At 38.9% G+C, this 24,486-nt stretch overlaps 1 protein-coding gene across 3 annotated transcripts in view; it reads right to left on the bottom strand.

Annotated features, from left to right (window-relative positions):
- The window catches only part of LOC122641975 (5'-3' exoribonuclease 4-like), a 40,436-nt gene extending 17,141 nt beyond the window's left edge, over positions 1-23,295 (bottom strand). For 2 of the 3 annotated variants that reach the window (XM_043835329.1, XM_043835331.1), the window contains exons 1-12: positions 22,942-23,295; positions 20,986-21,088; positions 20,819-20,895; positions 20,545-20,736; positions 20,255-20,374; positions 20,047-20,109; positions 19,817-19,957; positions 19,521-19,685; positions 19,297-19,374; positions 3,620-3,706; positions 2,463-2,543; positions 1,774-1,869 (exon numbers count right to left, since the gene is read on the bottom strand). In XM_043835329.1, the coding sequence (XP_043691264.1) occupies positions 1,774-1,869; positions 2,463-2,543; positions 3,620-3,706; positions 19,297-19,374; positions 19,521-19,685; positions 19,817-19,957; positions 20,047-20,109; positions 20,255-20,374; positions 20,545-20,736; positions 20,819-20,895; positions 20,986-21,088; positions 22,942-23,148 (1,410 nt within the window). In that variant the 5' untranslated portion in view covers positions 23,149-23,295. The remainder of the gene's footprint in view (positions 1-1,773; positions 1,870-2,462; positions 2,544-3,619; positions 3,707-19,296; positions 19,375-19,520; positions 19,686-19,816; positions 19,958-20,046; positions 20,110-20,254; positions 20,375-20,544; positions 20,737-20,818; positions 20,896-20,985; positions 21,089-22,941) is intronic. The other variant, XM_043835330.1, reaches the window with a different exon arrangement.
- Positions 23,296-24,486: the final 1,191 nt, after the last annotated feature.

Genomic DNA, 24,486 nt, shown 5'->3' with positions numbered 1-24,486 from the left:
CCCTACATCTGCCTAGCATAACCAACACCTCAAACCCTAACCCTAATTTTGACCTAAAACCCTATTTTGACTTAATCGGATCACCAGTTCATATCAGATCCTGGTTTACTAGCTCCTAGCTGGTCTTCTATCAGTCTAGGACTACATTATATTTTCTGCCCTTTTCTTCATGCTTTGATCTACATCAAGGGGTGCACAACTCCAGACTCTATAGGCTGTGAGTGCACGTGGTGCACTAACCTTTGAGACAGGGTTTGAGAATTTATGATCTTTTGGATAAACTATGTGTTAAAACAATCTTTTGTTGTAATATAACTCTTGTTAACACTGCTGAACTCTTAGTGTTTGCCACCGGTTGTTGTATACACAATGTGTAGATCTTAAATCCAGCTCTGTGTGTTGTTAAGTCTTCTTCTATGTATGTGTGTGTTGTATGGAAGTTGGATTATTGTATAAATGCGAATGGTGATTTCTGACCAACACCCATGAGGGCAAGACCTTATACCCTATCCGAATTAGGGGTTGTTACAATTCTCATTTAATCTCAAACATTCCAATTGGACCTTTAAGGAATGGACTACAAATGGACCTTGAGCTACAAGTTATGGGCCTATCAAAGCGTTATGGCTATTAGTGTAACCCTATCTAGGCAGGTAAATGGGTAAAATGGAGAGAGGAAGAGCTGTTTACCCTTACCCAACCCATTTAACTAGGCGGTAAGAGACGCCTAAGGGTTGTTTACCCCTACACTACCCATTTACATTACCTTCCAAAGTAGGGGCGGGTATAGGCAAACAGGTATTCATTGCAAGCCCTACTTCTGCCAATAAAATTTTCAGTATTCGTTATCTTTTTTTATTCCGTTGCTCATTGCAACATGAAAATTCAATATGCTTCCTGTACAAAATCCACAGGTGCAACTGTTAGCCATTAAGTTGTCCTAACAGGCTAACAGCGAAAGAAACCAGAGTACTTTTTCTAGTCACTAACAGAAAGGCATTATTTATTTATTTATCTATTTATTTGGGTACAGAGGCATTACATACAAGAGGATAAAAGAACAAGAAAGTATGGGCATACCCAGTGCACGAGGCTCCCGCCACTCTGGGGTCTGGGGAGGGTCATAATGTACACAGCCTTACCCCTGCTTTCGCAAAGAGGCTGTTTCCAGACTCGAACCTGTGACCACTTGGTCACAACGGAGCAACCTTACGGTTGCACCAAGGCCCACCCTCAAAGAACAAGAAAGTGCTCCACAAAATCAAAGCAGAAACAATGAAGAAAGACAAAAAAGAAAACCAAGTCTCACCATGGCACAGTACATCAACTGAAAGATATATTACAAGACGTTGTCCTCCAAACCCAGAGAAAACAAATGAAACAAAGTCAAGAAATAACTCATATTTCTCAATGAGGCATGACATAAAGAAGCTATATTCAATAAAGTCTAATATTCAGGAAATTTTGGAGAATAAAGCTATGTTTCTTATGTTGGAAAATTTTCCTGCCACATGCTATTGTGGGTTGTGATAATCTTAGTTTCTCAATTTTCCTTCATTATTTTCTGTTTCACAGTTATTGTTCATGTTTCCACCATTCGCAGGAACTGTTCACTTGTACCATTCACAAATACCAATCCCTCATCCCATCAGAAATTTAAGAATGAGAAATTACAAGTAACTTATAAAACAACAGCAAGTTCAGATATTGGCTAAAAGAGCAGAAACAACAATCAAAACTAAATGGTTACCGATTAAAACTGAGTGTACTTACAACATCTTTTTTAACTTCATCAATTTTCTTTGGGTCTGATATTTCAAATTTCTCAACATAGTATCTCTCTTTGTAACCTGGCTCCCCTAGTTTCACCTGAAAAATGAAGATCATAACCCACTTCAGAGTCCAGTATTTTAGGAAAGAAGATTTGTTCTCTAGTCTCTATGTTCTGAGCATGCAAGCAAATGTGCAGGCAGCTCAAAAGCATCTGAATCCAGACAATGAAATAATGCTAAGGGCAAATTGTAAAGAACCACAAAGCCCTTTGTTTAATGGATAAATATAACACTTAAAACTCCTGGACTCATTTACATTTGCATCAGTGGCTCAAGGTTCAAGGACCATTTAATATATAAAACTATGTCAGCAACACGCATATGGAAACATACCATTAAATGAAACAGAGAAACCCCTACTAACCCTGTTTCATAACATCTTGACACAGTTAATATTTCAAAGAATTGAACTTATAACACATAATAATAGCATCTCACAGGTGTAAGTGAAAGAATAAGTGAATGCAACTGCATCTAGCTTCAGTTATTGGTCATTGAATTTCTTTTAAGTGATCCAGATCAAGTAATACGATATGCATATTTGGAATTACTGTTTACAAGTAGGACACAATCCAAGTGTGCATGAATCCAGTCGTAAACTGTACAGTAGAACCAGCAGAGATGGCAGACCTTATCCACAGCCAACATCTGAGGCTCCTCGGAATTCTCTCTTCTCATTTTAAGCTTCATCTCTTCATTATTCTCATGTGCCTGAAATAGAATAACAAATATACGCTCAGATAAAGAACAAATGAACATCATCACCTACACATAACACAGGTTTAGAAACACCCTAAAGCTAACCACTTTGATTTCCTACAAGCACACCCCAAGGGGTTTGACTATACAACACATATAACACAGCAGGAGAGGTCCTGAGTCTCCTGACTATATCAGTGGTACTTGAAAACCTCCAATGACCCATTGCTTTACAGTATTACATGTCAGCACATAATAAAAGATAGAAAAATGGCAATAGTAAAGCAAGAGTTTATAACAATAATAAAGGAAATCATTCAGCCCCCACATGACAAGAAGAGACCAACTAGCCAAGCTTGGCTACATGGACCATCCACAAGACATTAATAATAATAACAATTTAACACCTGGCTGTTTAGAAAGAATCTCCTTTAACAGGTACACTTAATTTTGCCACAAGGAAGATTAATGTGGCAAATCTGACTGCTGGATATCTAGGAATGGTCTGAATAGGCCACATATCAAATTTCAGCCTCAAATTCAATGATTTACCCTCCCATCTAATGCCATACTCTCCGTTGTATGTCCATGCACCACCACTATATTCCCATGAGCAGTCTTGGTAGTCCCATACTCCCATATTTTTCAATTCATTGTTTTGCCACTTGGAAAACTCAGATAGGTCTGAAATTTGAATGTGAGCAGGGGACCTTAGTATCTACCTGTCCACAAAGTCTCAGCCTTCATCTGAGCTGCCATGTGGCGGATCCAGGTGTCATTAAGGAGATTATATCCTTGACTTCCGTGTAGGAAAACCAGGTCCCTAATAATTGTAATATAGAGAAAGATGTTACCGCGAAAAACTCCAAAGCAATGAAAAATTACCCACAGCCCCCTATGATAAATAAATAAATAAATAAATAGCACCTCAAACAGGGGGAAAAAATGAAAGCCTATAAAAAGCCTTGATTTTTTCAAGAGGAAAATCCCGGGGGGGGGGGGACAAAAGAGAAGATATTTCACCCCGAAGATACCATTTCTAGGCTAATTATTCACTCTTCCTAGATCTAGGCCTCAAGGGAAATAACCTTTTGAATACGAGCTCGCTTCTGAAAGATTTGGTCCTCGTATACTGCAGCTGATTGAATAAAATGTTCCACCCTTTCCAATAAGACCTGCATATGTGACATACCTAACATCAGCACAGTCATGCATTTAAAACAGCAATCAAAGTAGAAAATTTGACTTTACAATCATATCATTATAGCCATGAGCATGAGTTATCCTCGACTAATGCAATATAAACATTCCATTTTCACCCCACTTTCAAGTTCTCATGGAAGAAACGACAAAAGGTTGGCTATATATATACATATATAACAAGATTTTTTTGTAATTAAAAAACGCAAAGCTTTTCTACTACAATTGGAATTTTGAGAAACAAATATACCCTAACTCACAAATTTTATCCCCTCCCCCCGGGGCTAGGAGGAATTATCTCATACAAATCAAAGCAAATAAATAGAAAGGTTTGTCTGTTTGTAACCTTCTTGGTTACAAACAGAATTTGTAACCTAACTTTCTTTGCCCCCAATACAATGACATGACACCATGAAGGAGGGTCTAATGAAGTAATTTCCCAACATGTGATGCAACCACATCTCAAATTCATGATTCATCTCTTATTTAGGAGGGTAAAATGCGGAACTTGGAAGATCTATTTGCAGCTGCCTTTGGTTGTCGCTGTCTGCATCAATCTGCATCATCTGCGGTTTTCAAAAAGCTGCAATGAAACGCGTCTCTTCTATACTCATCAAAGAATCAACCCATGTAGCAGTGAATCTATTTTTCCATGGTGGAGGACTAAAATAGACCTTTGGCACCCGCCACCCGAAGCATCAGCAGTGACGAAGTGGACACCTTACCACAACTGAGGATATATATAACGCTGCGGCTGCCTAACGGTGCTTGCTCATCTTCACTATGGTACGAAGGGCTGGGCTTTTCTTCAACACAACGCCCTTCAAACCTTCGATACAATATCTCAGAAACAAACTAGAAAAGGGGTCTACTGTTTCAAATTGATCCTGAAGAAAAGACTAAATATCCGTCCCTTTTATGTGCCATGTTTAGTGTTTCATATATCAAAAGGAACACGCCAACAGAGAGTTGCAGACGAAGTACTGATGAAGAAAGGTTTCAATTGTTGAAATTAGTATGCCATTGTGTGCCAGCGAAGGAGTCTAGACCATTGATCTTCCCCCAACTAATAATGGCTGTCGGACTTAAAATCGGTTTTATTTGAAGAAGTAATTTCGCAGTTGTTTCCTCATCCCCATTACAGAGTTACCACTCTTGAATGGAACGGATTCTAATTTGCCATCTCTATGGACAAAACCGCTTCAACTTAACATTGCGATTAGAGATAGCCAACCCATCATAGAGATCAACCTGCCTTTGATCTTTTGTAACCCATTATAAACTAAACCTACTCACTCAGCTAATCCTTCAATGTTCATATGGGATTGGTTCTCCATGGATGCTTTCCCCCAGCAAAAAGGCTGGACTCACTTCGCTTTGTTCCTCCAACGATCTCGGCAGCGTGGACAATGGGATTGCATGAGAACAATTGAACAAAAGCAAGGGCTCAATCTTAAGCAACTGGAAAGGAGAAACTACATAATTAATTTGCTCCAGTTCTAAGATGAAATTTGACTTTTTTTTGGAAGTAATCCCAACTTCCAGGTCAAATTACATACTGGTCTTCTTTTAAAACATTATATGCCTTGTGGCCAAGGGGAAAAAAAAGAGCCAATAAAGAATTTTGTAACCAAATCAGTTGTAAAAACACTTCCTATAAATAAAACTCAAAGTTGCCAGTTATATCCCCAGAAAACAGCATAACCTGAGACCTAGTTACGTAGAACAAAAATTATGATTTTAAGGTCCAGTGTTTCAACCAGGTAAGAATTTCTGTGATGGATCAGTAACTTAGCTTGAACTGATAAGCAGAATCTGCCTTTTAAAGTATCATAGGTCAGAGGCATTTCAAATGGCGCAAATACAGTCTTCAGTTGTTCTAGAGCAATAAATCTTGAAAAGCACAAGCCTGAAGCCTCCAAGGATACCAACAAATGGATGAAGACAAGAAAAAAGACACAAAAGTGCAGTCTCCCCATTCTTCTAGAGCAATAAATCTTGCAGAGCACATGACCCCAAGTCAGTCGACAAAGAGTGAAAGCAAGTTAAAAGCCATATATTTCATTTTTCTCCACTTAAAAATAGACAGTAACTGTGCCTGTCCATTAACCAACTCACCTGGGTAGCTATCTTTTTTCGAGAACCGCCCAAAGTTCCGAGCAAAAAGATGAAATTATTTTTGAGTATTTCAATAGAAATAATGAAGCCCCCAACATGAAGGGCTCATTACTTCAATTAGTCCCTGTGTTCCTCAAATGGGTCTCTTAGTTGTTGAGAGGGTTGCCCCTATTTTTGTAGTTCTTATGATGCACTTGGAGCTTATCAGCAGAAACGAATCAATTGAGATAGTACTTTCTGGCTCCGGCGGTGGCTAGATCAACGCGTGATTGCATCAAGAGAAGTTCCCATCAAAATTCAATATGAAAATTTGGTTACCTATCATGAGATTTATGGACACTATCTAATAGTAAGAAGTGTAAAAAGAAATTCGTTGTATATGCATTCAAAACACTGTTGGTTTGCTCTAAACTTACCTCAGGTAAGGTCTAGTTCAGGCACATCATCAAGTTGAAGGGGTTGATTTTGACCGCAAAATTTCTCTAAGGGAAGGTTCCACAGGCAAACCTTTTCGGCCTCACAACTGTGTTAAATGGCTGCTGTTAGACTTGGACCCATTTTATTCTGATTCTCTCAACTCATTCTAGGAAATCATATATTGTCGTTCAGAATCTTCAGATAATTGACAAATCCCTATGAATTCCGTTATGAGAGTTGACTCAAAGCATGATAGCATCTACAGGCACCATTTGCTTGGGGGCTATATGGTGGAGGGCCGGTGGAGGAGAGAAGAAAAGGGAAGAAATCGGACAAGAAAGAGGGGGGACGAAGATCACACAATCACTTTGGCCATGCAGGCACTCACAACCACTATTCCATTCTATTCAATCTGTCCAATACGTTGGTTACAAGCATATAAATAATAAAAGAAACAGACTTCAATAAGGAAACAACAATACTGGGACTCTTAACAATTTAAAACTTGATAAAACTATTCCTACGTATCCCACCCAAATTAAAGATCTCATTACATTATTATCCCAATAAAATAAATAATAAAATTCTAAACATCTACCAGAATAAAATCTATATTTGGACCCGGTGCTTGCTCTGGGTTCCCAAATGGATTTGGGTCGGTCCAAGGTCGTGCACCTGCATCAATTCCCCCAGTGTTGAAAAAAACTCGCCCAAGAGTTTTGTAAAACGAGAGAATCAGCGAGGAAGACGCTGGGTAGTAACAGAGGAGGCATGTGATGCAAGGAATGAGGCTCGATTCTTACGCCGGCCACTCCAGGAGTCCAGGGTGAGGAATCGACCCACTGTGAGGGAACTGACCAAGGGGGCACTCGAACCAGTGGTGCAGGATGGAGCTTGAGTTCATATTGTGGACTGCTGAAATCAGGTATGTTTCCTCTTTTGACGCCTCCCACTATCGCTTCTCTTCTTCTTAACTTTTTTTTATGCCGGAGGAACCCTAAGGTGAGAGTGTGGGTTGAATGTTGTTGCAGAAAAAAAAAAACAAAAGGAGGGCGGCGGGGGAGGGTGTCTCTGGAGATCAAATGGATGGGGTGGGCATGAGAGTCGAAGGGTGTTTGGGTTTTTTATTTTGATGAAGGGTGCGGCGAGGTTTCTGCGGGAGAGGATTGCTACGGGAGTCGGAAGGGGTTTGGGGATGTTGAGGTACCACAGGGGTTGAGACAGAGGCGGTAGGAAGGGATGCTTTGTTGTGGAAGTCGAGTTTTTTTTCTCAGCAAGATGTGTGCCGTTAACTGAGCAAGCAAGAGGAGCAGTAATGGAAGGGGAAAAGAAGGGTTGACGAGGAAAGAGATGGATCCTTTAGCTCTTGCATAGAAATAGAAACCTAACTAAAATGGAAACAACTCCAAGAGGAAACTAAACAAAGTAGGCAATGACTCAAACAAAGAAACTACCAAGGGAATCCTATGTAACCAACCCAACCTTCTAAAACAAAGAGAATTAATTCTCCTATGTAATCTACCAACCCTTGTCAGACCAGAAAACCGGTTTAGGACCAATCCTTGGTTCGGGCCTCCAAAGTGGGTCATGTCGGTCCAGCCAGGCCAAGGCAACTGCATCACTATAAGCATAGCCTTAAGGATCAGGGATCAGTCCCGACTGGTCCAGATTTGGATCATCAAGATGGGCTACCTGATCCACAGGACTGGATGATCCAATAAGAATTCAATCATTGATCGCCATCCCATGCATTTACAGGATTCAATCAAAGGCTAATCAAGCTTATGGATTTAGATTTGGATTTTGGATCAAGGCTAATATCAATCCACAAGCAAACTTGATTCAACCAGCCAATACTTGAAATTATGGCTATAAGCCTTTGTCTTCTCTTCCACCACCACTGGAGATCATTCCACCTGCACAAGAGGTCTGGTGGCTGAAATACAGAGGGGGCAAAAGAAGGAAATGGCACTGCTGCATCATGTCAAAGGAAAACAATGGAGGTTCAATTGGAGAGGATTGTAGATTCACCAGTTACTAAGATAGGGTTCCAGCATCCTCATTCTAATTCACTCAACCTTGATGTAGAAACATTGATTATCACAATGCAAACATTTTACATTAACCAAAGTAAAGTTATCAAGGCAACGGCGAACTACGTGTGAATAGTATGTGAAACAATATCAGAAAAGGAAAACCAGAACTAACAATGTAGGAGGAGAGTGCCACAAGAGAGAGTGACAGTTCATAACATGTGGCAGTCCTCTCCCCATTGTTCATATAAGTAACCAAATACAAACAAGAAATAAGTAAAAACTAAAAAGAAAACAGACTACCACAAGGTCTGACAATAATACCCCTGTGGTACTACATTCATATTTATATCTTAACAGTACGTTTGCCTGTCTCTCTCCCCCTAACCTCATGTTTTCTAATGTGTTGTTGCCAATTAATCTATGCAACTGATGTTCTTTCAATCATGCATCTCATCGCCACATAACCAGCACCAAGGAGTTGGAGTAAAAGAATCTTTGTATTGGAGGTGGAGGCCAACCAGCACAGGAATCTTGTCTCTTCTCCTCAAGATTGACCAAAAGAGTCAAGAACTAGTCAAGGCCACGAGTAGAGTAAGGCTTCTTGTCGTGGTTGTTGCAGAAGACTAGAAGCAAAAAAAAAAAAAAAAAAGAAGAAAACGAATTTGGAATAAGCAAACAAGCAAATGAGAAGAAAGGAGGGGGAAAAAAGGTCAGAACAGAGAAGAAAACAAGGAATAAAAACACTAACACAAAAATCGGAAACAAAGAAAAAGGAGAAGAAAAGAAAAAACAGGGAAAGATTCCGCAATAGAAGCAGTGGAAGAGGAAGAAGAAATCGGAACACAAAAGAAGGAAAAAAAAAACAGCGCAGGGTTCTGCAAAAGAAGAAGAAGAAACTTACCTGACATTCTACGGTCAGCAATTGCAGATGTTGGGACAAGCAGCAAAGCAGAGAAGGGTTCCGTTCCACAGTCTCAGCACATTATGCTGGTCATCAAGCCATAACGAAGTGACATGGCTGCATAAATCCTTGAGTGATGTCCCTCATCACCTGGCTAGGCAATACCCTGTTTTAGAGTCTCTTTTCTTCCATTTCATTTATCATATCTTCTCTCAAAACTGTTCAGTTTAATCCTATATTTGGTTTTTTCTCTTACCAGTCCTTGCCGCCCTCCTATAACTACCATAAAATTCTATTTCCTTCATTCAATTAGATTACCAATAATATTTCTTCCCAATTTCAGTTGGTTACTTGGTTTGTTCTTTTTTCTGGTTCAGTTATTGAATTTCAAACTTATCCACTAGTTCGTCCTGTTCTGAACTTGGCTATCATGATGTTAAGGAAGACTAACTTTTTTTATTTTACAAATAAGGACCCAACTGTTTCCCATTTGTTGAAGATTCACATAAACTTAAATTCATTATTAATTCACCCCTTCTGAATTTTAACTCCAGAGAAATTGGTACGATCATGGGGTTTGGAAACCCTGTTGGGTTCACCATGGGCCTACCCAAGTACTAGATAACTCAAATGCAAGAAATAATGACAATTCTGTAACTATATTATAGTTTCTAGGAAGAGTGGCAGAACTGTAAATAGCCAGAAATTAAAGTACTGTCCCTAAGATGCACCCCCGGGCGATACTAACCACTAAGAACTTAAAATTCCACTAAAGATGTGTTTATGATGCGGCGGAGTATCATATGTAATGTAGTCCTAGATAGATGATAGAATCTACTAGGAGCAAGGTAAATTCAGACCCTTGCAACCTAATAACCGATTGGCAGTTTTGGGGCTGTTAGGTCAAAACTAGGGTTAGGTTCAGGTGAATGAGGTAGAGTTTTATTTAGTAAAATTAGACAGGCCTAGGGGAAGCTAACAATGTAGGTTGAATGATGTTTAATTGAAAATTTTGAATTTCAGAAAATTAGGGTTAGGGTTTCGGGTTTTGGGAAATAGAAAAGGGGATGAACTTAGGGTTTAGGATGGGATTTTGGACTAGAGCTTCTGGCCGAGTGGTATAGGCAGTAGAGAGGTGATTCGGCTGGAATATGAGCAGGTTCTGATGGTTAGATATGGTTGAATAGGTTTTTTAGGGTTTTGGGGTTTTGTAGAGATGAAGGGGATTAGGGGTTTTGACTTTTGAGGAGAGGATGGGCCTAGGGTTCAGGTCGAGTGTAAGGGGTGAGGAGAGGGAGCTGTGATCCAATTCTGGTGGTGTTCTAATGAGGGAATGGTGCTGGACAGATTTTAGATTAATTAGGGTTTATGAAACTCAAATAAAATAAAATGGGGTGTTAGGGTTGGCTGTAGAAGGTTAGGAGAAGAAAGTAGTTGCAGAAAATTAAATAACTTACTGGTTTTGCAGGAGCTCAATAGCAGCAACTTGAATCAGCTTGTAGAAGAGTCTCCCGATCTTCACAGATGCAAAGAGTGAAGAAGAAAACCATCCGATCTTAACAGATGCAAGAAGTCGATTGATAATCCCCCAATCCCTTCACCTTGAGATCCACAAGGCAAACACTCACTAGGAGCAGAACAGCAACAATGGCAGTAATAGCTTAACACAGAATTTGAAAACTTGAACTGTGGGGGAGCCTCCCACGATTTTCTTTTATTTATAATATGGCCATAGGCCAAATCCTGGGACAATCTAAATCCCTCCTTCATAAATCGTGGAAGGGTATGACTGAAATTAAAAGTTAATTAAAACAACTTAAAAGTTAAAATATTCCTAAGTAACCAATAGGATATAAGACCCTATCAGCCAATAGGAGCATTTCACTTAAATTGGACCAGTGGTTCAACCGGTTCAATTTAAAACACTAAAACATGAAAAATAAACTAAGTATGGGAAAAACTAAAGCTGAAAAGAAACTAAGTACTAAACTAAGGCTCCAAATACTAGGCACTAATCTTAGGGCTTCTTCTTCTTGCGGGTGCTTGGATCTGCATCAATATGATAGGAGGTGGGGTGATGGGAGATTATGTATTAGCGCTGCTGCCTACAAGGATGTTGGTTTGGTAGTTAAGGAAAAGGAGGATACAAAAAGGGATTAAAATTTAATAACCAGGGTAAACTTGGAAACTAATAACAAAGGAATGATGGAATAAATAAAAGAATGGGGGTATTTAAGACAATTCATGAATGGGGGGTTAAGATATATCGACAGAGACTGTTTTCAACCTCTGTCTATAAAACCAGCGGGGAAGGGCATTCGAGTTAGACAAAGAGAGGCCCCTCGACTAGAGATTTCAAGCACGGCAAAGATGGGCTCGATTCCGACTAACCACCCATCAATCCAGGTATGAATACCCCTCCCCCAAACAACATCCTTCTAACCTGAGTAAATTCTTGAGACTATCGCTGGCGGAAAGGGGAATCCAGTGCTACTTGCTGAGCTTGGCCTGGAATTTGGGATTCTAGGGCTTTGGTTACCCGGGAAATGCGATTCAACCGCTTAGGTCACTGAACGACCTGAGTTGTCTTCTCAGTACCCCGCAACCTCTATAAGATCAAGCTATTGTCGACACAAAGTCGACCATGGGCCACACTGGGGTTTATCAGATGGGAAGAGAAACAATAAAAGGAAGAAAATAATGTACAGCAAGAAGAGACGGAGAGGTCATACCTTAGCAGAGGGAAGAGAGATAAGAGAAAAGGAACACTGCTGAAACACCAAACGCAGGTAACACTTCAGCCAAACTCAATATTTGAATTCATTCTCTAAAATCTATCGTAGGTTACATACTAATATATAAATAAAACTCCAAACATAGAAATATAAGCTATTCTACCTAGGAAACTAAACTTAAACAAAGAAACTAAAATACGGAAGCTATATCCTACGCAGTCTACCCAAAATAAAAGATCAGAATAAAAAAAAATTACTCCTATGTGGTCTACGCCCCCTTTACACCAGAAAATCGGGTTGGGCTGGTTGGGTCTTGGCTTAGGTCTCCAAGTCCAGCGAGGTTAACGCAACTGCATCAGAAGTCCTCTTTCCTAGATTCTGATCTATCTTCCCTCGTTTACACCAGAAGCTCAAGTTGTCAAGTAAGGGACCATAATGATGTATATCAACACACAAACCCGCTCTAAATGTAACACCATTACGTGGCACCAAAGGGGCATAACACGTAGGGGCACAACATCTAACACAAACCCTCCCACCAGGGATCAAACAACCGACCTCCTGGCCCTGATACTATGTTGCAACCACTTATCCCAAAAGATCAAGCTGTTAAGTAAAGGGCTACAATAATGTATATACATACACAACAACAGGTCATAGAATTGTCCTTATTCTATCCTATTTGTGCACATGATTATGAAATTGCTTTTTTCTTCAAGTGGAATCCAAAATTCCTAAATTCGATGTAGGCTAGAGTTTTGGGCAACCACGTCACAAATTTTAATCCTAGAACCCCCACTAGAAGTGAGACGAGACCACTTGAGGGATGACGAGAAGAGGGAGCGAAGAGGAAGCGGTAGTGATGCAGATCATAGATGGAAAGAGAAGATGAAATGGTTTGGTTAATCATTGAACCAATTTTTACGCAAACAGACCATAAGATTGGGGATATTTTGCAAATTTTTAATTATATTTTTATATGGGAATTTTAGCTAGGATTGGTTGAGTAAGATATTGAGTCCAGTTCGGTTTCCAATTCTGTTTTAGAATACGTATAAGAGTCTTTTTCTTTTCTTATTTATATGCTTGTAATCCAATGATTTTGATTTTTTTTTTTGGTAAATCCAATGATTTAGAGAGTGAATAATGGAATGAAAGTTTGAGTTGGATTTACCTCCTGCTTGTGGAGTTGGTGCGACCAGGTTGGTCGATTGCTTCTTTCTTCTTCTTCCTTCTTCTATGTCGTGTCCGTCTCTCTTTTCCCCTTTCTCAGGTACGTCTCTCCTGATCTCTCTCAAGTTCTATTCTTTTGGCCTCAAAATCTGGGGATCTGTTCCTTTCCTAGGGGTGAACCTAACCATAGACTTTTGTTCCAAACAACTAAGCAGTTGTGAGGTGCAAACCCTTGACCAAACCTGGACCTGTACATACAGTGATACAGTCAGGTTTAGTTTCTAACCTTGAATGCTTCTTTATCCCTTGCTGACTTGGGAGTCTATCAATTGTATTCACGAGGGTTATCAGTTGGAAACCATACTTTGAATTTTCAGATCAATCCCTGGTTAATTGAGAGAGAAATCACTCTTGGTATACTTTCTGGTTACCGCTTGTTTTGAGTTCTCCTTTCTTATCATGGGAGGTTGAAGAAGGTTGTGACAGTATTTTAAATGTCACCATATCCCCTTCTTTTCCTAAAATAACCCTCTTTATCCTTAATTTTTTTTTATCCTTACTTTTTAGTTAATGCCTAGCCTGCTGCCAACCTTTAACTAATAATTTCTATCCTATCCCTTCTCTCCTTATCTACCTTAGTAACCCTTTAAAACACTGGTTAATCACATAACTGCCATCAGCCTCGTTGTTTGAGTTGTTTAACACTTAGATGAGTCCATAAGTGATCCAAACCAGGGTTTTCAAACCCCGGATTGCATTAGGTTGCAAGGAAAATTTCTATGTATTAGTTCAGGGTGATGAATTGAGACATCATTTTGCTGATACGATCTCAGAGTTTTGAGATTTTTCTACAATTACAGTAATAGGAAACCAAAACCTACTTATTGCCACTCTGTCTCCACACAACAGATTTAGTGCAATAACAATAATACATTCAAAATGAAGTGATGAAGTCTACCAACTGTTTTGAGAAATTTAAAATAATAACCACATCTAATAATAATATAGGGAGTGGTTTTCCTGGACATTCGCAAAAAACTGCCACGTGGCAGGTCAAGTTGGGCTGAAATTTTGTGGACTTGATAGAACCCAAGGTCCCCAGCTGACATGCCGAGTTTCAGTCCAAATGGAGTTGGCCAAGTGGCAAAAGAAAGTGTTAAAGTCTACCAAGTGGTGTTGTAACTTGTAAGGGGTACATGACCATATGTACCGTGGGGGTACATATGTGACCTGTACACTTATTTATACAGCTTGTGTCAGTTTTGGTTTCCTTTTATTAGTAGTTAAGGTAAGTTGGTTACCTTCTTTATATGTCAGTCTCCTAATTGGAGTCTATTATTAGTTTCATATTCTACATTGCTAAGAGGTGAGCCTTGAAACCTCACCCCGATTTTGCATTTCTCTCCTCTCTCACGCAACTCTCTCTTTCACTCTTGCTCTTCTCTCTCACAGTTCTCTCTTCTATTCTACCTCTTCTTCTTCTTCTCCTCTGATCCAGGGTTTTCTAACATGGTATCAGAGCAATGAGGAAGAGGAAGAAGAAGAAGAAGAAAAAAAATTCTGCTGACCGATCATACCTGTTACCGCTGATCGATTAATCATCGTTTGCGGCTATTGTGTCTGCTACTGTCGTTTCTTGTTTTCTTCTATTGCTGGTTCTTGAGGATTGATTCGTTGGTTAAACCACTGCTGTATCGAAGCACCGAAAAGCAAGGGGTTCTTCGACCGCCTTGCAATTTTCTGGGTTTGGATTCTTCAAATCTGTTGTGTCTGCTACTAGTTGTTGCCATCTGCTGATCGCTGGAGTTGGTCGTGTGGTGTCTGCTAGTGTTTGCTGTTCTTGGTATCGATTTTCAGAGAAGAAGACATTGCTGATTCTATTGCTTTTTCGTACATGAAACCATATATGCTACTATTTGCTGATGTTGGCACTCAGTTGGAGACGAAGGGTTTCAACGGTTCAAGACGACCATCGATTTTTCTTGGTTCATTCGATTTGCTGCTGAATCCTTTGTGCAGATGACTTCGATTCATTGGTTTTCGCCTCTGTTCTCATTCTTGGTTACCGCCCCACTTGTTTCTTGATTAAAAAAAAAGTGATTTCTTAGTTGGGGAGATGGGGAGATGGTTGTCTTTTTCTTTCTTTAGTTTCCACTAAAATCCATCCACGGTTAAAGACACCCTCATAGTTGTGTGGCCCTTTAATTTTTCTTTCTTCTTCCAGTTTTACCCTTTTGTTTCTTGGAAGACAACTCCAATCATATTTAACCTTTTCATGTCATCATGTGTCACCATTACCTTATTTGAGTTTCCTCTTTTACCCTTATCATCTTCCTTTATTCAGCTTATAATCTTATATCCATATATTCTGTTATTGCCTGGTCTATCCCCAACCAATAAATGCTAATTCCCCTTCATGTCTCATTACTTCTTTATTTACCATTGACCCCTTGAAAAATTCTGGTTATTTATCACTGCCATTGCTTGTTAATACTTGAAATCTTGTTAATTTGGTGGGCCCATAAGCAATCCAAGCTGGGTTTTGGAACCCCGGGATGCATTATTTCTTATATTTGCTTGGGTGCTCTAATCCTTGGGTGGGCCCGTACATGGAATGTTGGAACCTGGCATTGTTGGCGCACTCTGTCTGTCTCCCATTGGCTATATTGTCATCTTGTGGCTTTACTTTATTTGTCCACGTGTAATGCTACACATGAGGGGGAGATTGGAGATTATTATTGGTGGCATATTGGAGCATTGGGGATTAGAGGTTTCTACTGGATGGTGATTCTTATTGCTTGATTGGAGGTTCTTATTTTGCTTGTATCAGCATATTTGGAGTTTATTAAAGGTTCTTATTTTGCTCATATCAGCATATTTGGAGTTTATTAAAGGTTCTTATTTTGCTCGTATCAGCATATTTGGAGTTTATTAACCGGCTAATTATTGGTTTATTTGGAGATTATTATTACCTGCTCGTGTCCTCAGCAACTTATGAAGATGGTTATTTCTGGCATGCAACAACACTTTTGTCGGTGGTTTATGACAATCTATGTCACATTTATCAGTGGTCCGTAGAAACCGATGCTGCATATTACCAGTGGGCCGTAGCAACCTTATGCTACACATTACCAGTGGGTCGTAGCAATCTTATGCTACACATTACCAGTGGGTCATAGCAATCTTATGCTACACATTACCTGATGCTGCACTTTTATCTATCTTCTTATGAAGATTCTTGTTTTGTGCCCTTTAGAGGGTTTTGATGTTATGGCTTTATGCCCTTTTGCCCCTGTGTGGGCTTTGATATTACGGCTTTGTGCCTTTGTGCCCCTTTTGTGTGCTTTATGCAAGGGGTTGTGTGATTGTGCCCCTTTTGTGCGCGTTGTGCTCGGGGTTTTCTTCTTTGAAGATTTACTACTTGTCTTCTTTGTGAAAGGCCTATGGTGTTGCTGCTGCTGCTTTGGTGTTCTGGCATTCAAGAAGTTTTCTCTACTGCCTATATTGTTGATCGTTGCTGATTGGGTTTCTTCACCATAATTTGTTCTTTAACAGATGCTACTGATGACTGCTATGATATGACCTGATGAAGTTTTCTCCAAGGTTCTACACTGATGTTCGTGGTGCTTCTCCAACGTGCATGTTTTTCAAGATTGAAGATCATGGGATGTCCTTCTTGTTGCAAGCTGGAGCTTTTCTTTGCTATATGTATACTCCAGCTTGAGGGGGAGTGTTAAAGTCTACCAAGTGGTGTTGTAAGGGGTACATGACCATATGTACCGTGGGGGTACATATGTGACCTGTACACTTATTTATACAGCTTGTGTCAGTTTTGGTTTCCTTTTATTAGTAGTTTAGTTAAGGTAAGTTGGTTATACCTTCTTTATATGTCAGTCTCCTAATTGGAGTCTATTGTTAGTTTCCTATTCTAGGATGTAAGTCTTTTTATATATATTGCTAAGAGGTGAGCCTTGAAACCTCAACCCGATTTTGCATTTCTCTCCTCTCTCACGCAACTCTCTCTTTCTCTCTTGCTCTTCTCTCTCACAGTTCTCTCTTCTATTCTACCTCTTCTTCTTCTTCTTCTCCTCTGATCCAGGGTTTTCTAACAAAAAGCTTTGAAGATGCAGTGGAAAAATAGAATTATGAAATCTTCTATTGAATTAAAAAAATTTCAGCAGTAGTTTGTAACTCGGTTGATCTCAGATTCGCAAAGAAATAGAGAAGATGGACAGATAGAAGAAGGGGGAATAGGAATGGGTCTCTCACCCACGACTTCTCTCCGTACCTGCCTCTCACAGGAGCTGTCTCTCACAGCCATTAACGGTTTTAAGCAAGCTCGTTCTTTTTTCCAACTTAACCATGGGTTGTATTCAGCCTTGTTCTTTATTTAAATAGTAATTGATTACAACCAAAGTCTTCTAGAAATAAAATAAAATCCTAATAGTAATCTAATTAACTAACAAATAAAAAATCCTAAAAATAGAAACTATACATTACTTAAAAACAACTCTTTCTTGTGTGGAAAAGAAACCCCTAGATTTTGTCATAATTAGAAACTAATTACAAATAAATCCAACCATTAGTTGGCAAAATAAAGTCTTCTAGAATTTAGAAACTAATCTAATCTAAAAATAGAAACTAAAACTGACTACTAAGCAGATTTTAAAGTATCAGTTTGTATCGTATCATATCACTATTGGTACCGATACGATACATACCAAAATGTCTCTTTATATATATATATATTAGAAACTAATCTAATCTAAAAATAGAAACAAAAACTGACTACTAAGCAGAGTTTAAAGTATCGGTTTGTATCGTATCATATCAGTATCGGTACCGATACGATACATACCAAAATGTCTCTTTATATATATATACTGTGTCGAATTGTATCAACCGATACGGGCTGATACACTTATCAATGCCATCGATACAATTGATAAATGGGTTCGTGGGTGCATTAATACATATCGATATGTATCGGTCGATACGGCTCGATACATACCGATACCATCGATACAGACGATACATTCCATAAAAATAAAAAATAAAAACCCTTTTCACTCACAGACTCGATACAGCTGCTGTTCTGGCAGAAAAATGAAGGAAAACTCTCAACCGAGAGTCAAAAATCTTGCATTTAATCTTGGTTTTTCACATTTTTGGACTAAAAACGAATCAAGGAGTGCTACAAGCCTACAACATCATCCAACCCTCTTGATGGTTATAGACTATTACAACATGTAAGAAACCTTAGCTTTTATAACAATTTCAATTTAATGCACTTGTCTGGTTATAAATTATTCTCCATTTTAGTGTTTATGCATGATACTTGTTATATCTTGCTTATTTATAATGTTTTTTGTTCCAAAAGTGTATTTCCATGTGTGACCATTTCCATGCGTATTTGTACCGTTCTATACGTATCAAGAGATTCGTATCGCATCGTACCGGAAGATTCGTATCGCATCGTATACGATACGTCTCTTAAAAAACCCCCAACCGATACGATACACGATACCGATACAACCTTGCTACTAAGTCCCCCACAAAAAGACAAACTGAAATCCTAAATTACATTTTGACAGCTCAATCTCTTGGGATAAAAATCTCCACGTAACTAGCATTCAAACCATCCTCCATACAGATGGCCATGGGGCCCACCAGATCTGGGAAAATATACTCTATTAAACTGCTGGCTGATACTCTACCCAAATCTAGAAATTGGAAATAATAATCCCCATGCAATCTGGACTAGGCTGCCTCATGAGATGCTCCATCGAACCAACAAAAACCCGCCACATAAGCAGACCAGGCTGTCTCCCACAGCAGTTGAATCCCACAACGATATTGAGCTGGTTTTGGGGCCTTGTTCCTGCGGCTACACATGGACCTTTGATCTACATCACTAGGCATGCAATTAAAAGATACCCTCTAGCCTGCAGTCACTGCACAGTCCTGACCCCTACGAAACTTTTTCCTAACTAAAACAATAACAGTAACAATAAGGATAATAAAATTACAGAAAGCAACTAAAATGAGATACTCAAAACCCAACTTCAGCCATTGCAGAATTAATAACCAAAAACACAAACGTATGATGCATCTGTAGCAGAATCAGATGTACAAAACTGAATATTGCAAAATTTTATGGAAGACACATGAAGCAAACTGATTACCTCACCCGCGTCTGTAAGATAACCACCCATAGCATGAAACTCTTTTTTGTAGACAGACATCAGTAGATTAATGGCACCCTAAAGTTGCAGAAAAAAGTGGGTACAAATTTTATAAATAAATAAATTGAAATTGAATTTCAGTCAATTGAAAAAAGAATAAGTAGCCACCAAACTAAAAATAACTGTTTTGAACAATGTAGCTGAGATCATCCTTAAATACCTACCTCACGGATTTCCAATGTTGGCATGTGTGGAAGAAAGTCATTGCCGACAAAGAAACAGAGAAAAACAAAATCATCCACTACTCGTTCAAAGTTTAACTCAAATGGAGGGTTGGGAATCTCTAAATCATACTGTAAATATTCTCGCAACACCCAGATATTGAGGAACTGCCCACAGAATAAATAATGGAATATGAAAACATTTCCAATAGTAGGTCAGTGTGTTGTGCCCCAGAAAAGAAAAGGCAAAAAGAAAGAAGTAGCACACACCAATCCAAGATTGGAGCATGAAATGCAACCTGATATTTCTTTTTGTGAATTGGGGTGTCATTTATTGCCTTCTCATTTAAATCTGCACCTTGTCCACGGCACTCAGCAGCCAGATGACCGACTTGACCACATATAAAGCATTTCTCCTGTTGTCCTGGCAGGGAGATCACCTGTGCAGTCGCTCACAAAATTTCTGAGTCCAATCATAACAAGTAAACAAGTTATAGATGATGAGAAGTGCTCAGAGAATAGTAGCTACCTCTCTCAAAATTGAGAAGTGAACCTCATGAGTAGCTAAAGACAGCATGATCAGATCTGCATCCTGAGCATGATATAGCAAGCAATTCATTTCAGACGATGGATCGAAGAAAAGGAGGGGGGGGGGGGGGGAAGAAAAATAACTAAGGTGGACAAACCAAAATGACACAGAAGAAAAACATATTACAGCCATGCAAAATTACACTTACCAAACCATATAGACAATGCCGCGTGTTTGGATTAAAACCAGGAAGGTTACGTTGTAACCGGATGTAGGACATGATTTTGTGTTCACCCTCACCAGGAACGTTTGAATCAGAGAGAATAACCTTCAAATAATCACCCAATGCAGCCCCATGAATAAATTTAGAGAGAGGGAGAAGTATCCTGAAAACCAAATTGTTCAGGAGACAGAACCAGCACGGATTACTCCACATGTGAGGAATCATCCAATCCTAAGAGACTAAGGGAGACAACATCAACTTAAGGAGATTCTAACCTTAATGAAACTCCAACCAGCGTTGTGGTTCATCCTACACTGAATGTAATATTGAAGAGCTACAGACAACACAGCCATAAATTGAGTGCCTGGAGTAATGACATTTGAGTCTGATGTTTCAGCCTTCTCCTTAGGACTCAGAATTCTCCCCCCAGCTTCAAACTCCTTCCTCAGTCTTTCCTCTTCAGCTTCCTATGATATAAAATCAAATAACAAGTTGAATATTCCAGCCACCATGAATCTCAGAATTAGATATGGCGGCAAGAAAGCTTACAGCCTCAGCAGCATCTTTTGCAGCTCTGAAGCGCCGTGTACGCTGCTGATTCATTTTAGCTCTTGGTGCAACTCCATCTGCAAACATTCATTAGCCAAAAATTGATTTGATCCGAGTCAAAGAGAAGGTGAAAATTGAAAAGAAGCTAAGAAATCCAATATGCTCACCTATTGCCATGTAAAGCAGCTTTCTTGGGCGGACCAATGAAAATAGATGATCAATGTAATCAAATATTGATTTAAATACATCATCATAGGTGGCAGGAGCAAGCTGCATATTCCAACATTGCACTGTCAGTTGGGTTCAATTGATAACAAATAAAACTACGTTCAGAAATATAAAAGAAAAGGAGATGCTCCCCCAATACCTACCCCTGAAATACAGTTTATCAAGAAGAAAACCAATGTGGTAAAATATTATAGAGCCAATAATAAACAAATATGGGCTTGTATAAAATTGATGCAGATAAGTCACCTAAAGGCTTGTTTTATTGAAAATAAGCTTTGGGTTATGTAGGTGTTGGGCTTTTGATCCCATGGGTTTATTTTGTAATTGGCCACTTTAATGAGCCTAAAAATATGGGTAGACAGTTGGAAAACGGGATTTACTTCATTAGTTTAGTTAGAGTTAAGTTTTGAGTCAGTTTCTTCATTATTTCAGTTTCCTAGTCAATTTATGTTACCTTATCAGTTAAGGATTGGGTTAGGCCTTTCTTTTTTAGTGTTTGAGTCTGTTTTTTAGTCTTCTTTTAGTACTATATAAATTTGTAAGGGACTGCAACCTTGTTCACGAATTTTATTAATGAAATTTTGGCTTGAGCCTTTTCTTTTATTCTATGAGACTCAGATGGCTGTGAGATGCGGTGCTTTGTGGTGGGAATCCAATCAAGGCTAGGTGGGATGACTAAATAATCCTTTGTTTTCTGCCATTGTTGCTGCCTGCGATTTGTCATTCCTATCACTACTAGGATTGCTGAGTTGGAAGGTGAATCTCTGCTCCGATTCAAGTTCTGATTTCAGATTCATCTTCTTCATACTGTTAACTGTTGATACCTGTTTTAATTTCTGATTCTGTCAACTAAATAGAGGAATCCTATTCATGCTATGATTACTTGATTTTGGAGGTTCTATATTGCTGGTCTCTAATCTGTTCACAGAACTGTCTAATCGATTCTGTATCTGTTTCCAGATTTAAGATCTGCCGGCTGGTTAATGGAGTCCTATCTGAAGTAGGATTACCTTTGATACCCTAACCCTGAATTCAATTACAGTTAATATCTATTATGTTGGCTCTGAAATTAATAGTACTCAATAATATTCTGTTGGGTTTATTGAGTGTGCAACCTGTTCTTTCATCTGAGCTCTGAATTGACTGATTTGCCCTTCTACTCCAACTAGGATTCCTTATTGTATTCAGATTTAACCGTAGGATCTTGCTGAAAATTTTCAGAAAATATTTCATTCATTAATAGGAGAAGTCGACCTGAATTTCAGGTCCACCAGATTATTGGATTTTGTTCTATGATATTTCGTTCAAAAAACTACTTGTGTGTATCTCTTTGTTTTCAATCCTGTTCTGATACTGTTTTATTCTTTTAAATCAGTACTACACCAAAAAAAAGAGCAAGCTCTTGCAGCTCCACGTTGACTTTACCGCCCATATCTGAAGAAAATGGTCTATATACTCATACTAGTCGCACTTCATGATAATTTCAATTCTAAAATATAAGTTTACACCAAAATAGACTTTACCTACTTTGCTTATTCAATTTGTCCAGTTGTAAAACAAATAAAAAGAATGATACTTTGAAATTAAGAGGAGATGAGTTCCGAACATGCTCCAATTGCAGACCTTATTGAGTAACTTCAAAACTTATTAATTTCTGCAGACTGGTCTGCAATCTTCTTATTTTGCGTTGCCCCACATTTTAGGAATTTTTTGTTTTCCTTACTTAAAACTCAACAGTATAATCAATAAATACACTTATCAAAGGTGGGACAGGATTAATGTTTGTCTGTCAGCAGCTCTCCCCAACCCCAAAAAAAAAATTTCCAAACATTAGCATCGATTCCATTTCGCAATGATGAAAGCTAAGAACGAACGTCCGTAATAAAAATGCATACCTTGCCTTCAGGGTGAAAACAAGGATGAATAATCCCATTCATGTCTAAGTAAAGGTTATCGAATTCCATGTTGTTCGGATTTGGCTTAGAGACGTCGATAGGTAAAAGGACGCCATTCACGCCCTCCGAAGGTTCTTCTTCGATTACATCGGCAATTGATAGAGGGTATCGATCGGCGAGCCATCTGTAGAACGCTGGCACTCCCATGATATCCTTGCAGGGTCAAAGCGGAAGCGACCTTGAAAGAATAATTAGGGTTTTGCAGCACAAGGGAACTCCTGGATCTGTGACAAATGATGAAATGACAATATTCATTGAGCACAGACCGATTGAAACGTCGAATCCTTCGAGGAGTAGATGAATTAACAGTAAAAAATGGAAAATAAAATTGGTATAGGTATTTATAAGAAAAAGAAGCGAGGACAGTAGTCGCGACTCGGTACTACGGTCTACGGATTCCAGGGAGTTACACTACAGACAACACGTACAGGAGACTTCGAGATCCAACGCTGTGATTAAATGAATAACCTTGACGAGACGATAAAGCCCCTCGGACTGAAATCGAATTACGAAATTTTGCTCTTATCAGCGCCCACAAAGACACGTCAGGCAAAGGATAAGGTTAAGTTTTTTTTTAGGCTTAAGCAATTAAAATTGAATGTTCCGATACCATAGTTGAAAAACTGGGTTTTGATTGGGACGAGTCATCCGAGTCGAGTCAAATTTTGAAAAATCTGGTCAAGAGTCATGTAGACTGGCCAAGGTAAAAAATAACGAGACTGGGTCATAAATGGTCTGAGTCAAATAAGACTTGGTATTTTTACCCGAGTCATGACAAAATCGCCGAATTTAATCGTTTTTGAAAAAATCATAAAACCAGTTCACTTATAAACGGAGTTAACAAAATAGTAAATTCATAATCTAAAACAATAAGGAAGCCTCAACTCCTTAATTCCCCGTATTTTTTTGTATTTTTATGATTTTTTACTAATTTATATATATTTATTGTATTATAAAATTTAAAAAAATGACTCATTTTGATCGGATTTGACAAGGCCGAGTCACCATGTTTTTATAGAAGATGAGTCAAGTCAGAAAACCTGATTTTCCAACAATGCTCAATACAAGGTAGTCGCCTGATGATTACTCAATCGAATACTATGACTGACCGTTTATAGTTCGATTAGCCTCTTTAAACTCATTTAGCCTAATTATGACCCTTTTAAGGACCGTTTATGGTCCATTTAGTCAAATAGCTCAAGTATAGCCCAGTAACTTTCAGCCCAATTATGAACTTGTAACCGATCGAATATAAATGTGGCCATGCCTTGGCCTATAAGGCCCGATAACCTAAATGATACGGGGCCTTAAATTGGAGGGGACCGATTAGACTGGATTACTTGACACCCCTAAACTGAATTGCAATCCATAAGAGGTCTTATGAAAAGAGGAGTTAATAGCTGCTCTTATTTCCGGACCAGGATCCTCTACAATACCGGCGGGGCGACAGTGCACATCCGACGGCACAACAAAGGCCAGGTGGCA

This window comes from Telopea speciosissima, chromosome 10 (assembly GCF_018873765.1).
Source record: "Telopea speciosissima isolate NSW1024214 ecotype Mountain lineage chromosome 10, Tspe_v1, whole genome shotgun sequence".
NCBI classification, from domain to species: Eukaryota; Viridiplantae; Streptophyta; class Magnoliopsida; order Proteales; family Proteaceae; genus Telopea; species Telopea speciosissima.
Note: the sequence above shows the minus strand (reverse complement) of the source record. Positions and strands in the feature narration are given on the sequence as shown.